This window comes from Triturus cristatus, chromosome 5_1, assembly GCF_964204655.1.
Source record: "Triturus cristatus chromosome 5_1, aTriCri1.1, whole genome shotgun sequence".
In the NCBI taxonomy this organism is placed as follows: Eukaryota; Metazoa; Chordata; class Amphibia; order Caudata; family Salamandridae; genus Triturus; species Triturus cristatus.
In genome coordinates this window covers 177,447,588-177,462,926 of record NC_140587.1, presented here as the reverse complement: position 1 = coordinate 177,462,926, position 15,339 = coordinate 177,447,588, and the positions used below count along the sequence as shown (strand labels likewise).

The 15,339-nt window shown below is 48.5% G+C and overlaps 1 protein-coding gene across 2 annotated transcripts in view; it reads left to right on the top strand.

Moving 5' to 3' along the window:
* The window catches only part of LOC146830587 (E3 ubiquitin-protein ligase TRIM39-like), a 136,742-nt gene that overhangs the window by 105,398 nt on the left and 16,005 nt on the right, over window positions 1-15,339 (top strand). For both annotated transcript variants that reach the window (XM_085604786.1, XM_085604785.1), the window contains one exon: window positions 477-529. In XM_085604786.1, the coding sequence (XP_085460912.1) occupies window positions 477-529 (53 nt within the window). The remainder of the gene's footprint in view (window positions 1-476; window positions 530-15,339) is intronic.

Here is a 15,339-nt window from a genome sequence, read left to right as displayed (position 1 = left end):
GCTGTAGAGAATGGTGACGAGGTTTACACTGGCAGGGGTTGGATGTGACAATGTTGTGTTGTGGGTGCTGTCAGGAATTCACGTGGACCTCGGGTAGGAAGGTATTTATTAAGTATATACACAAGACCCCACCAGGAGCAGATGTAACCTGTTACTCAACCGCCACCCCTCACTCAGCCAACGGCCGCTCCTAGAAACCCACAACGAGGCACTCCATAGCATCACATGAAGCGCGCTGGTCTCACTGAGCTATCTGCCTTAGAACACCCACATCCTGTCATAAGATGTTAAAGGTACTTTTGGATATCGTTAGAGCTTTGACTGTAGTTTATGAACAGTAACTCACACTGAGCTCTAGCAGGCGCTGCTCTTAATACTGAATCTTATTTCAACTACAGGTCCTATGGGATGTTCATCCTTTGTTCCTGTAGCTGTCATTGTTCTTTAATACAAAGATGATGTGTGTGTTATTACAGGTGTAACAATGTGAAGATTCAGTGCCCAGAGGTGGTGGTGAAAAGTTATAAAGGTAAATACCATTGTGATGATTAGCCCTGAATATTACTGTTCATGAATATGATATGGTATGATATGATATGGTGTGCTATGATATGGTGTGGTGTGCTATGGTATGGTGTGGTGTGCTATGGTATTTTGTGGTATGGTATGGTGTGCTATGGTATGGTGTGGTGTGGTATAGTGTGGTGTGGTGTGGTGTGGTGTGGTGTGGTATGGTGTGGTATGGTATGGTGTGGTGTGGTGTGCTATGGTGTGGTGTGGTGTGGTATGGTGTGGTGTGGTATGGTATTGTGTGGCATTTAGTGGTAACGTGCACTCACGTCAAGGTACAGTTACTTGATTTGTGTCTCTAAACTTTGTCTTTTCCAGATTTTTCTAGATTTCTACTTATCTCCATTCTGTATACGTGCTGCCACATTTCCTTTGTTTAAATCATTCTTCCCCTTGGACATTCATGCTAAGTTAATTGGAAATTCAGATGCGGTAATTTCACACCTCACATTAATGATACTGCTAGGCCTGACAACTGCGAGCAACTCAGTTCCTGCAGTATTCTGGGACTAGTGAATGGGAAAGTACCTCAAAATTTGGTATTTACCACATAACATTCTATTTCTCAGAGTTTTAGCACCAACAGGGACCTAGAGCATGCATCTACACGGACCCAACGCATGCATCTAAACTGACCTGGCACATACACTCACACTAACCTAGCGCATGCATCTACACAGACCCAATGCATGCATGTAAACTGACCTAGCACATGCACTTACACTAACCTAGTGCAAGCATCTGCACGGACCCAACGCATGCAACTACACTGACCTAAGGCATGCATCTACACGGACCCAACGCATGCATCTAAACTGACCTGGCACATGCAACCGCACTAACCTAGCCCACGCATCTACACGGAACCAGCTCATGCAACCTCACTGTCCTAACACATGCATCTACACTGAGCTAGTGCCTGCACCTGCACCTACTTAATGCATGCACTCACACTATCCGAGCGTAAGCATCTACTCTGACCTAGTGCATGCACCTACAGTAACCTAGCGCATGCACCTACACTGACCTAGCGCATGCACCAACACTGACCTAGCGCATGCACCTACACTGACCTAGTGCATGCACCTACACTGACCTAGTGCATGCACCTACACTGACCTAGTGCATGCACCTACACTGACCTAGCGCATGCACCTACACTGACCTAGCGCATGCACCTACACTGACCTAGCGCATGCACCTACACTGACCTAGCGCATGCACCTACACTGACCTAGAGCATGCACCTACACTGACCAAGTCCATGCACCTACACTGACCAAGTCCATGCACCTACACTGACCTAGCACATGCACCTACACTGACCTAGCGCATGCACCTACACTGACCTAGAGCATGCACCTACACTGACCTAGAGCATGCACCTACACTGACCTAGAGCATGCACCTACACTGACCTAGCACATGCACCTACACTGACCTAGCACATGCACCTTCACTGACCTAGCGCATGCACCTACACTGGCCTAGCGCATGCACCTACACTGAACTATTGCACGCACACAATTCATGAGATCTTCCCTCACAGTCCACACTCACACCCTGCACTTGCAGTTAGGCCCGTCGCATCACGCACATATGCTCTCATGCCATGCACGCACACAACACCAGACAACAGTAGAGACTGCTGCGCTGATTTCTGCAGATAATTCCTGAATACTATTTGTCGTTTTCCTGCTACAATTTCTGTAATTTCAGCCAAAGTGGAATGTGACCCCTGTAATATCTGGTTGAGTGGAACCGCATGTGGTAATACTGCATGTGGTTATGCTGCACATGGCAATCATGCACGTGGGAATACTGCATATGGTAATCCTGTATGTGGTAATACTGCATGTGGTTATGCTGCACATGGCTGTACTGCATGTGGTAATCCTGCATGTGGTAATACTGCATGTGGCTATGCTGCATGTGACTATGCTGCATGTGGTAATACTGCATGTGGCTATGCTGCATGTGGTTATGTTGGATGTGGCTATACTGCATGTGGTAATACTGTCACCTGGAATACCAGTTGGGCAGAAACTTCATTTTTTTTGTCAAATTAGTGTTGACACAAAACTGGAAATAGGAATCTTTGGACTGTGGCTTCTGACAGTGTGTTGGAGTTTAGTACAATATTTTGGCTCAGCCCCTGTAGTGTTTCTACAAGATACCTTAGTCTCAAATATGTCTGTAAATAATCAGACACCCAAATTGTAATCTTGCTTTGTTCCCACTGTAACTTTCTAACCCACAAATGATGTGCAGTGGTTTATTTCCCTAAATACTTGGAGTTTTAAATACATTTATTGGAAAAACGTGAAAACCCTCCCACACGACCCTGTAGTCTTGACTTCACTAGAGCTTAGCTCAGGCCTGGGACCGGCCCCTGCTGGAAGTGAATCAGATTAAAATGATCCTCTCTCCAGCTGCAGTGACCTGAGGTAGAAATGTGTATTCCCTCTCAGAGATTCCTAAGGCTAGACAGGGGCCTTGCGAACATGGACCTCAGATTGGACATACCAGTAGATGGACCTCGGCTTTCCGGCCTTTACGTCACAACCAAATGTCTTTCGTCCACAGCAAATCTGATCAGAAACTTAACTGTGACCCCCAGATCCTGGCTGAGGTCTAGTAGGAATAGGGAGGCAGCGTCTGTGGACAGCTAAAGCCAAAGGCAGTGCCTGCAAAGTCTGTGGGAGTCTAAAAGACACGGGGACCACCAGCAAGATGTGCAGAGTGGTATCTGTGCATGCGTTTACCGGCTGTGGCCTTACACCTGGAATAACAGCTGTATCTACATTCATTAACTCTACTAATGCCAACCAATCGAAGCATCCCTAAAGGGTGGTGTCTACCTGGGCCACTAAACTAGTACAGTATACCTTCTAGAAGCTCTGTCATTCTGTACCATCTGATACTGTGTGCTCACTAGTACAGTATACATTGTAGTAGCTAATTTACTCTGTGCCATCGAATGCTGTGTACTGACTAGTACAGTATACCTTGGGGTAGCTCTACCACTCTGTACCATCTAACATAGTGTACTTACTAGTACAGTAGACCTTCGAGTAGCTCTGCCACTCCGTACCATCTAATACAGTGTATTGACTAGTGCAGTATACCTTGGACTCGCTCTGCCACTCCGTACCATCTAATACAGTTTATTGACTAGAACAGTATACCTTCTAGTACCTCTGTAATTCTGTGCCATCTAATTCAGTCTACTGACTACTACAGTATGCCTTTCAGTAGCTCTGTCACTCTGTACCATCTAATACAGTGTTCTGACTAGTACAGTATATGTTCTAGTAGCTCTGGAACTATATTCCATCTAAAATAGTGTACTGACTACTACAGTATACCTTAGAGTAGCTGTCAGTTACTCTATTCCAACTAATGCAGTGTACTCACTAGTACAGTATAACTTCTAGTAGCTCTGCCACTCTGTACCATCTAATGCGGTGTACCGACTAGTACTGTACACCTTGGAGTAGATCTGCCACTCTGTGTCATCTAATACAATGTACTGACTTGTACAGTATATTTTCAAGTAACTCTCTACCAACTAATGCAGTGTACTAACTACTTCAGTACACCTTCTAGTAAGTAATGCTGTCACTCTGTACCATCTAATGCAGTGTACTGACTAGTACTGTATACCTTGGAGTGGCTCTGTCACTCTGTACCATCTAATGAAGTCTACCGAGTAGTACTGTATACCTTGGATTAGCTGTGTCACTCTGTACCATCTAATACAGTTCACTGCCTAGTACTGTTTACCTTCTAGTAGCTCTGTTACTCTGTGCCATCTAATATAGAGTACTGACAAGTGCAGTAGGCCTTGGAGTGGCTCTGTCTCACTGTAACATCCACTACAGTGTGCTAACTGGTACAGTGCACCTCCGAGTAGCTTTGTCACTCTGTACCATCTAATGCAGTGTACCGGCTAGCACAGTATGCTTTCTAGTAGCCCGATTGCTCAGTTGAATCTAATACAGTGCACTGACTACTACTGTATACCTTGGAGTAGCTCTGTTACTCTGTACCATCTAATGCACTGTACTGAGTAGTACTGTACACCTTCTAGTAGCTCTCCTACTCTGTAGTATCTAATTTAGAGTACTGACTAGTACAGAATACCTTGGGGTAGCCATTTTACTATGTACCGTTGAATGCAGTCCATTGACTAGTACAGTATTCCTTCTAGTAGCTGTGGTACTCTGTTCTATCTAATACACTGTACTGGCTAGTACAGTATAACTTGGTGTTGCTCTGTCACTCTGTGCCATCGAATGCAGTTTACTGACTAGTACAGTATACTTTCTTGTAGCTCTGTCACTCTTTATCATATAATGCAGTGTACTGACTAGAACTTTATACCTTCTAGTACCTCTCTTGCTCTGTATCATCCAATATAGAGTACTGACTAGTACAGTATGCCTTGGAGCCACTCTGTTACTCTGTACCATCTAATACAGAGTACTGACTAGTACAGAATGCCTAGGAACTATCTAATGCATTGTACTGATTAGTACAGTATACCTTCTAATAGCTCTGTCACTCTGTGCCACCAGATTCAGTGTACTTACTAATACATTACACCTTTGGGTAGGTCTGTCAGTCTGTACCATCTAATACAATGTACTGAGTAGCACTGTATACCTTGGAAGAGCTCTGTCACTCTGTATCATCTATTGCAGTGTACTGACTCTTACTTTATACCTTCTTTTAAAAAAAATAATCTTTATTCATTTTATTTTAAATACCTGTCGATCCACCCCCTCTCGTGACCCCCCACCTCAGACAGGTAAAACATCATTGCATCAACCATAATTAATCAAGTGCAGTGCAATACATGACATCATTTCATAATTAAAATACATATAAACTCCCAAGGATCTGTCAATCCGATACAATCCTGTTAAAGAGCAATTTGTGTGACGCCCATAAAAAATTCCTAAAGTGACATGTGCAGATTTCCTCGTACAATATAAACACCATTATTCAGCCAGAAAAAACCACAGGGGAAAATAAATACATATACTCTATCATGACACGCTTTGACCTTGAATCCAAGTAATCAGGAGGTCCCAGATTTCCATGCCTTTTCATCGTAAGTGGCTCCCTTTCCGTCTGTCTAAAGCTATTTCCAAACTATACGTTGCTAATAATCTGGCGAGCCATTGTTGAAAAGCATGTGACCTAGAGTCCAGCCAGGCGGAAGCAATACACATTCTTAAGACATAGATTTAAAAATAAATTCATGTCCCTTCTCCATTCGTTTTGCTTCAGAAATCCCTAACAATATTACATCCTTTGACAATATTATTTCAGTTTTTAACACCTCCGATAAAAAATCTTATATATCCTTGATTAATTTTTGCGATACGGTACAAGACGCAAATATGTGAATGATATCACCATTATAAAGTGCACAACGTGGACAGAATGTTTCCTTTCCAGCCCCCCATTTTGCTATCTTGTCGGGCGCATAGTATAAAGAAAAACGGGTCTTATAAAATTGTGCTTGTAGCCTAGTGGACATTAAAATATATTGTAACATCTCATACGCATACAGAAAAGTCCCATCTGAAACCCCCAATTTCAGCTGCCATCTTTGAGAACACTTGTCCAAATCATCGGGCATAGCAGCATTTATAAGGCCATAGATCTCCCTGATAGAACTTACTTTATCTTTAACTATACTTTTAATTGTTTCCACTCTCTCAAACTTGGCCCGTCCACTTCCTTTTCGTAAGAGAAAATTGGAAATCTGGAGAAACTAAAATCCCACCAATAAAGAGTATTTATTTTCTTCTTTCATCTCATCAAAGGACCGGAGCCCTGAGGGGGAGTAAAAACAGCCAAACTGATCTATTCCAGCCCTAATCCATTTATCCATAAACAAACCTCCAAAGAGCTCGGGAAGATTGCAATTATTAGATATAGGTGTATAAAAAGATAATCCCAGGGTTCTACGTATAGCACTCCATACTTTAAAGGCACTAAAAAGAGTTTTAAAGCAAACTTCTTTGTAATAACTGTTGTATTGTTGTCACCAAAAACATCCTCCCGTCTCTCCCCCCAAAATAAGTTAAAACGGAGAAGGAACCTGCATACGTCCTGAGCAGCTTGTGACTATATATCAGTGTGGAGGTCAAATAGTATAGTTTCAGGTTCGGGTGAGCCAAACCCCCCCTGTCCCTCGGTAGGAGGAGAAACCTAAGGGCTCGGCGAGGTCGCGAATATTCCCATATAAACTGGGAGAATATATTTTCTATTGCTTTAAACCATTAAGTAGTGAATTCTAAACAGATGGCCCTAAAAAGATATAAACATTTCGGGAAAAGAGCATTTTTATCACATTACACCTACCCCCTATGGATAAATGTAGGTTATTTAACCTTGCAAGATCTTTTTTAGTATTCCTCATTAGAGGCTCCATATTGTCTTTGACCACATTATCCAACCTGGAGGTTATACTAATTCGTGGCCTTTTCAACTACCCGGTTGTCTATCATCTTGACTTTATCATTAATCACCAGCTGCATCTTATCTTGATTCAGAGCATATCCATAGATATGCCCGTAGCGCTCAGCCGCATCTTCGATTACCTTTATGGCAGAATTTGGATCTGATGTAACAAGGGCAATATCGTCTGCGTAGGACAAGGTCTTAGTTGCCCAGTTCTCTGACCATATTGCCGGTATTAGCACATTATTTTCTAACCTGCAGATAAAAGGCTCAATACACACTGCAAAGAAAAGAGGGGAGCACGGGCAGCCCTGCCTGGTCCCCCGGGAAATAAAAAAATTGTCAGAGTGTACCGTTCACTATTTCTACCGCTGATGGTTCGACGTTTAATTTTTTGACTGCTTGAATAAAACCATCCCTAATACCAATTCTAGACATGGCCGTCCATAGACATTGGGAGGAGACCCTATCAAAAGCTTTTTCTACATCCAATTGGTTAAGAGCCATAGGGTCTCCTGCAACATTGGTGATATCAAAAAGTGTGATAACTCTCTGGACATGGTCAATTGTAGATCTCCCGGGAATAAACCCATGTTGGCGCCCCGAGATAACCTTATGAATTATTGGCGCAAGTCGGATGGCCAATAACTTTGAATAGATTTTAGAGTCGTCGTTAATCAAGGTAATAGTATGGTAGGAGCCCAATTGTAAGGGAGATTTATTCTTGTTTCAGAAAACCACTATTTTAGCCAAAGACCATGATCCCAGAGGTCGTCAACTATTGAAAATATGTACAAATAATTAATTAATAATTCCTTTTAGCTGACGGGAAGTAGTATAGAATTAAATCTGGGTTGGTAATCCACCCTAGCACAGGGTCATTCATTTCTCGGATTTTGTTACATGTTATTTGCTGCCTGGTGCGAAATGCCAAATGGTGACCAATCTGCTCGCTAAACTCATACACTGTTTCTTTTTGGGTTGTTGCTTTACTCATTGCTCCAGAATATCCGTGATGGCGGCTTTAGCGATCACCACATGCCGTTGTTCTACTTCCAGATCCCGTCCCTCATGTACAGCCCTTACCAAACCCTCCTCTTCCTCCCTTAAATTATCCTAAGGAGCCTTCATTGTTTGCTTGGCACATTTGTTAGGATTTAAGGAATACCTCAATGTTTCTCCCCTAATACCTGCTTTCAAAGCATCCCACACCACCTCAATTGATGTACTCTCCATATTATCCACCACGAATTTTGGGATCCATTGCCTCATGTGTATACAATATTCCTCATTTAGTAGCATTGATCTCCCAAATGCCCATGATCTTAAGTTTGGCCTGGATAATTCCCATTCTAAATCGAGGACCAACGGGTTATGGTCTGATAGTACCCGCGGTAGCTTTTCTAATTGACATTTGGAGCTTGGCGTATTCGAAAGAAACATGTAGTCCAGTCTAGCTGGAGTCATATGCGGGTCAGAAAAATAAGTGTACCCTTGGTCGTTTGGTTTTATCAGGTGCCAGCAATCAATCAGACCATGGGTCTGGCATAGATTCCTTAATGCCTGAAACGCTTTTGGTTTCCCACCCGTATATCTCGATCTGGCCTCTAGAGACCAATCACTGGGCAAGTTAATATTATAATCCCCGCACAGAATAAGTGGATGAGGCCAATGAGCGAGTTCACTGGAGATAATATAAATTACACCAGGATCGTCGCTATTACATCCATATACTGTACATAGAGTCAGTTTCTTACCCATACTATATTGACATTCAATAATCGCCCCCCGGCCAAACTTATCAGACATGACCGTGTGCATTGGATCCCACCTCTTTGAGCCAATATAGCAATGCCTCGAACCCTGGCCCACTGCGTTGTTGCACTAACCACCCTATACCCCAGTGTTTTTAATACATGCAATTGTGATCGTTCGATATGTGTCTCTTGGAGGCAAATAATATTTGCCACAAACCCTTGTAACCCAACCGCTACCCTCTGCCTTTTCTTGATGTCATTGAGACCAAAGATATTGATAGTTGCGATTCTAAGTCTGCCCATGTCGGCTTATAACATTAACCAGATTCTGGCACCACATCGCTGTACAGCAATCCCACCACACCGACCCCTCACTCTTTTCATCTGATGAGACAAATGTGACAAAAAACACTATTGAACCAGCCCCTTTTATCACCCGTCTGAAGATCCTATTGCCCCACCCTTTCCCCGCCCCCCACCCACCGCCTCAACCTAGGCAATCGGGCCCAACCATGAGCCTGCGTGAGGACGTCCAGACCTACTTCACTTCTCCCTCCACCTCTCTCCCCCACCAGTGATCAAATATACATTAAAAAAATACAGCGCTCCCATAAAGAGGATTCTCCAGCCTCTATCCAGCGCTTTCCCTAGAATGTTACAGACTTATTTTTTACCTCCGATGGCCCCTGCTAAGATATCGTCCAGTAGCTTCTGGGCTTGGATTTCAGAAGTGAAGCTTAAATTCTGACCCTGAAAGACCACTTTCAGCCTAGCTGGATTTTGTAAAAATACTGTAGCCCCTGCTGTCTGGAGAGGGGTTATAAGCTGTCTAAGCCGCCATCAGTAGCGTGTGCGAAATCTGGTGTGGCAAAAAAGGAGAAACTCTCAAAACTTCTTTCAGCATTAGGTCTGGCAAGGTCATACACAGCCTGGCGTAACAAAACATTTCCAGAATAGACCAATATAGCACGGGGCAGCGCCCGCTCACTGGACGAGTGCCTGGCAGGTGATCAGGGAAATCGATGGACACATTGTACTTCCTTGTCCCAATCCCAGTGAGAAAGATCGGGGAGGGAACCTTTCAGCCGGGTTCACAGCGAAGATGTCCACAATATATAAAATGTTTAGGTTACAACTATTACATTGGAAGACAGTGTGTATAGAGGGTGGCAGCCTCTAACTCATTTTTGTGGACCTAAAATCCGCATTTGACTTGGTGTCGAGGGGCAAACTGTGGGCTGTTTTATTGGACTTGTGGCTCCACCTTAACTTTGCCACCAGCTGAAATGACTGCATGGAGGCAATTTTGCCAAATTAGGTACGGCAAAAATGGTGAACTTACTGCCCCATACCTGTAGACAGAGGTTACGCCAAGGCTGCGTCTTGGCCCGACCCTTTTTTGCATTTTTAATAACGACCTAGTTGAGGCTCTGATTGCTGGGAAGGATATTGATGCCCCTAAGCTGGCGAACCGTGAAGTACCTGCCATGATGTTCACCGACGACACCCTTCTGCTCTCAAAGTCACCTATGGAAGTCAGAGGGCCTTAGACAGCTTTATGTTTTTTTTGCAAAAATAGGGGGTTGGAGATCAATTTTCAGAAAACCAAATACATGGTATTTAATGCAGGTAATAGTGTTCGGTCAAATCCTTGCCTAGATGGAAAACCCCGTGAATCCCACTCAGTGAAAAAATGGACTGGGGTGCCCAAATCAAGAAAGCAAGCTTAAAGCTGGCCCAGACAACAGGGGGACTGACAAAGGTATACAGAAGTTGTATCCATAAATCTGTTGGCCGGTGGTGGAAATCTACAAAGCACAAGCTAGTGGTCCTGCCCTGTATGGGGTTGATATATGGGGTCATCGTCCATCTGGCTCTAAAGAGAAAATTGAGAATTCCTTTGCCAGGCAATGGTTGGGTCTTCCCCCAAGCTCCCCGCTTACACCGCTTCGCATGGACCTTGGATTAGTCCAATTGCAGACGATGCCGCTCTTAGACCACTTTTATTCTGGCGACGTCTGTGGAGTACCCCTGAACTGGCTGTATACAGGGAAGAGCTGAGCGAAGTGTTGAGCTTACAGGTTGCGAGCAAACTACCATGGCTGGCCTTCATCAAGAATACTTTTGCAGCCATAGGAAGGAGTAATTTGTGGAACAATGCAGAAGAAATCTGCCTGATAATATCTAGGAAGGACCTGATAGAGAGCTACAGGGAGCACAAACTTACCCGGATACAGGGGAGTTCTGCGACTGGCTCATTATTTGCAGTGTTTTTAGAGATAAAAAAACAGCCGGCCCTTACCAAGAAGTTATACCTGAAGTTTAGGCATGGGCTGCTCCCGTTGCGTGCTTTCACAAAAAATGGGCGGGTTCATCCAATTTGGGATATCCGACATGTAGCAATGCAGCGGAGACGGAATATCTTGTAATATTTTTCTGTCAAGGGTATAAGAAGGCGAGACACCGATGGCTATTACAGCTATACAGAAATCTGGGAACTAAGCACTGTGCTGAGGTTTTTAGGATTTTGAAATATGACACCCACATGCCCATTGTATCCTAAAGAATCCGGGGATAAACAACCAGTCTCCATAGTTTTTCTTTGAGATTCGCTCCCTCTAGATGCGCCATGCTTACTTTTGCTTGTCATATCTGGTGTACTAACACCCTTCTCATCATTTGATTTATCGGTAGGTATACCGGCGGGGGGGGGGGCGGAGCTAGCCGGCGGCTATGGCGGACGTGTGAGTGCGGAGCTCCCGCTCTAAACCCCTAACTATCCGCACATAGGATCCTGAAAAGCAGCATTGCACCGTGCACTGGTGTGGGGGGTCCCCTCTGGCACTGGGTGGTGTCATCTCGGGGGCCCGGCGGCGGCGATCGAGCCCTGGTGTATCGATACTGGCGAGCGGGGAGTGAGGAGGCGGACTGGGCCGCGATCCCCGGGCTGTCCTGTGGCTCTCCCCGACGTGCGTCAGCCGGCGTGCGGCCGCTGAGCAAGAGGCGGACCCGATCATCGTGGTCCAACGGTCGGGTCCCGGGGAACCGACAGTGAGGCGAGGTCCAGCGCATCGGACACACGAACGGGGGGACGGCCGCGGTGGCGCCCCCCCCTCCCCCTGGCTAGGGAGCTGAGTGGGCCGGCTGGTGGGGACAGCTACCCACGTTGCCTCGAACTTCAGCCACCCCTGGGGCGCGGACCCGGAGGCCCCCCCGAGGCAGTTGGACGACGGGCTGGTGAGACTCGCCCCCCCCCTCACTCCCTCCCCCCCCCGCTGGAAGTACAGGGGGGCGGCGCAGGCTATCGGGACACACATCGGAACCGCGCCGTGGTGCCGGGGAGCGGCGGACACCTGTGGATCGCTTGGAGGTTGGTTCGCTCGCCACCCTGCCCCCCACTCGCGCTGAGGGCGCTGATCCGAGCACGCGGGGGCGGCGGAGGGATTGCTGATCATCCTGGCCCGGATCTGTGTCCAGAAGCGGCGGCGGCCATATATCTGTGTTGTGGAAAGCCCGGTGGGTGACGGCGGTGGCCCGGAGTACTGGCGCTGAGACTTAGCCGTGTGTGGTGGAGGAGCCGCTGGTGTTGTCGCGTGGAGGGGTGCGGATCTGCTGTGGCCCTCAGCGGTGCGGCCATCGTTGCCGGCGTTATTCAGCTGCGGCCCTGGGGGCGCCCTCCCTGTCCTGGATAGCAACGCCACAGTTGGAGCAGGGTGAAATAACTGACTGGGGCAAGGCGTGCCCCATTTGCACTTGGCCCTGAGGAGGCGACCGGACACTGGAAGCTGCGGGCGCGGCTCTTCGCCACCGGAGTGCGGAACTGAGACGCGGGGAGGTCGGCGTCCCGGACATTGAGAGGTGGCGGCGGTGGCCTGCGGGACTGGGCCCTTGCATCGTAGAAGCGGCCACGAGCCGCCGGCTGACCTCCGGCGCAGCCATGGGCAAAAGTGATAAAACACAGTCCAAACTGTCTTTTGACCCCCGCAAACCGAAGGGGCCAGTCGCGGCTTCGTCGGTGCGGCCCCCGGACGGGGCGACTGCGGAGGGCTCCATGTGCGCCGACATCAAAGCAACGCTGGCGGCAATGGAAAAGGGGCTGCAGGGCAGTCTGGCCGTGATAGACACTAAGCTCGATGCGCTCACATACCGCATGGAACGCATGTCGGAACGAGTAGATAAGAACGCAGAGAGGCTGGATGCTACCGAGCAGAGGATAACTCAGGTGGAGGAGACGCAGACAGCATGGGACTCGGACCGCCGGCAATTCAGCAAACTTCTGCAGGTCATTCAGGATAAGTCCGAAGATTTGGAGGCCCGTTCGCGGGGATCGAATGTCCGTATTACCGGCGTGGCGGAATCGACACACACAGGTCGAATGGAACTATTTGTGGAAAAACTGCTGCGGACACTGCTTGGAGAGGAGGTGTTCTCCCCAATGTTCGTGGTTGAGAGAGCCCATCGCTCACTGGGCCCTCGACCCAAGCCCGGGGCGCCGGCCAGACCTATAATAGCAAAACTGCTGAATTATAGAGACAGAGACACGGCACTACGTGTGGCGAGGGAAAAGGGGAAGCTGCAATATGAAGGGATGGATATCTCCATCTATCCCGACTTTACGGCGAAGGTACAGGAGGAACGCAGGCAATTTGCACCCTACAAAAAGCAGCTCCGCGACTTGGGCCTGGACTATGCAATGTTATACCCGGCGCGGCTCCGAATCAACAGGCAGGGGCAGTCGCACTTCTTCACGGACCCGAGGGAGCTGCAGCGATCCCTGAAAGAGTGGTCGAGGGAACAGCGGCGTGGAATACAGGATGACGCGACTGCCCGGGCGGAGTGCTCCGACCTGGGGGGCCAGGACTAGATCACTGGCGGTGACCGCTTGATGCGCTTAGTCTCCTGGCAAGGGGACGCTGCCCTGTTGCGGTGGCTGCCGCTTCCCTGGCGGCTCTGCGGCAGCTGGAACTTTGTTGGCGTGTAGGAGACGACGAACGCCCTGGAGGACTCTGAGGCTGCTGCTGGGTGAGAACGTTCTGTTGTGTTGGGGGGGCCCCGGGTGACGCTGCCCCGGAATTGGTGGGGGGGCGAGAGACTGGTCCTCTTCCACGGTTCTGATCGGGGGCGGGATAGCCCTGTGGCCCTAAGCAGTGCGAGACTTTAGTGGGTATGGCGCCTGAGCGCACCACATGGGCTGAGTTGTGAGATAAATGAGCTAGGGCCTGGTTGACTGTCCGGGGGTGGTTGGGGGTGCTGTGCAGATTCAGATGGTCTGGGGAGCTCGCCGCTGACGGGCGGGCGGGGATACCCCCCCCCCCCCCACCGCACCTACTGGAGGGGAGGCGATATTCGCACGAGCTGCACTTAGACTGGGGGACTGGAGGAGGGGACACGGCCACAAGCTGGACTCTTGAGAGTTTAGAGTAGCTGCTCAACGGAGGCCCCTGCCCCAGCGCTGATAGCTCTCCTGGCCCCCTCGGGGGCTGGATCGGGGATGGTATTGTATGGTTGTTGTGGGGTAGGGTGGGGGGAGGGACGAGGGCTCTGTCTGGCCAGGTTGGGGACGGTCGGCTGTGGGTGGGGGGCTGGGAAGTTAGGGGGACGTTTTGTTTTGGGCAATTGCGATAAGCACTGTCTTTTGCGTGGCATGTTATTTGATTCACTGGTGTGTGGCTGTCTCAGACTGTTTGAACTTGCGGGGTGGGCGGGGATTTCCTGCTGCCCTATGTGCAGAGGTGATTTTTGTATGCTTAACCGGGATGACTGGAACGGGTGAACGGATGGGTGACACTGGTGGGGAAGCTCTTAGAGCGCTGACGTGGAATGTCCGAGGGCTGAATGACTATCGCAAACTCAGAAAAGTTTAAAACTATCTCCATCGACATCACATTGACCTGGCACTGCTCCAGGAGACGCATCTCCCACTTGCAAGTAAGTTGTTAGCGGCGAAGGGCCTGGTGGGCACCAGCGTGGCAGCAGGCTTTACATCGCACTCCAGGGGGGTAATCACCTGGGTAAACCCACGATCGAGACTGCGATTGACGTCGCTGCTCTCCGATCCGGACGGGCGCTACCTAATAGCGAGGTGCGTGGGTAAGGGCCACGACTTGATTGTGGTCAATGTATACGGCCCTAACTATGATTCCCCCGACTTCTTCGATGCACTGGCGGCACAATGCAGGCTGCACGTGCCCACTGGCATGGTATGGGGTGGTGACTTTAACTTCACATTTAATCCGGAGTTAGACCGCTCCTCGGGGCCAGCCCGCCGTCCGGCGACCGCCGCCCTACACATGCAGGCGGAGTTGATCAGGCTCGACATGCTCGACGTCTGGCGACATCGTCACCCGGGTAAAGGGGGCTACACGCATTACTCGGCATTTCACGATGTGCACACCAGAATAGATTACTGGTTGGTGTCCCGGTCACTGCTCGCGTGCGTTACGGACTGCGAGGTGTTGCCGCGCACTTTGTCGGACCACTCCCCTTTGCTGCTGGCCCTGACCACTCCGCATCGGCGAGTGCTGCCGTTCAC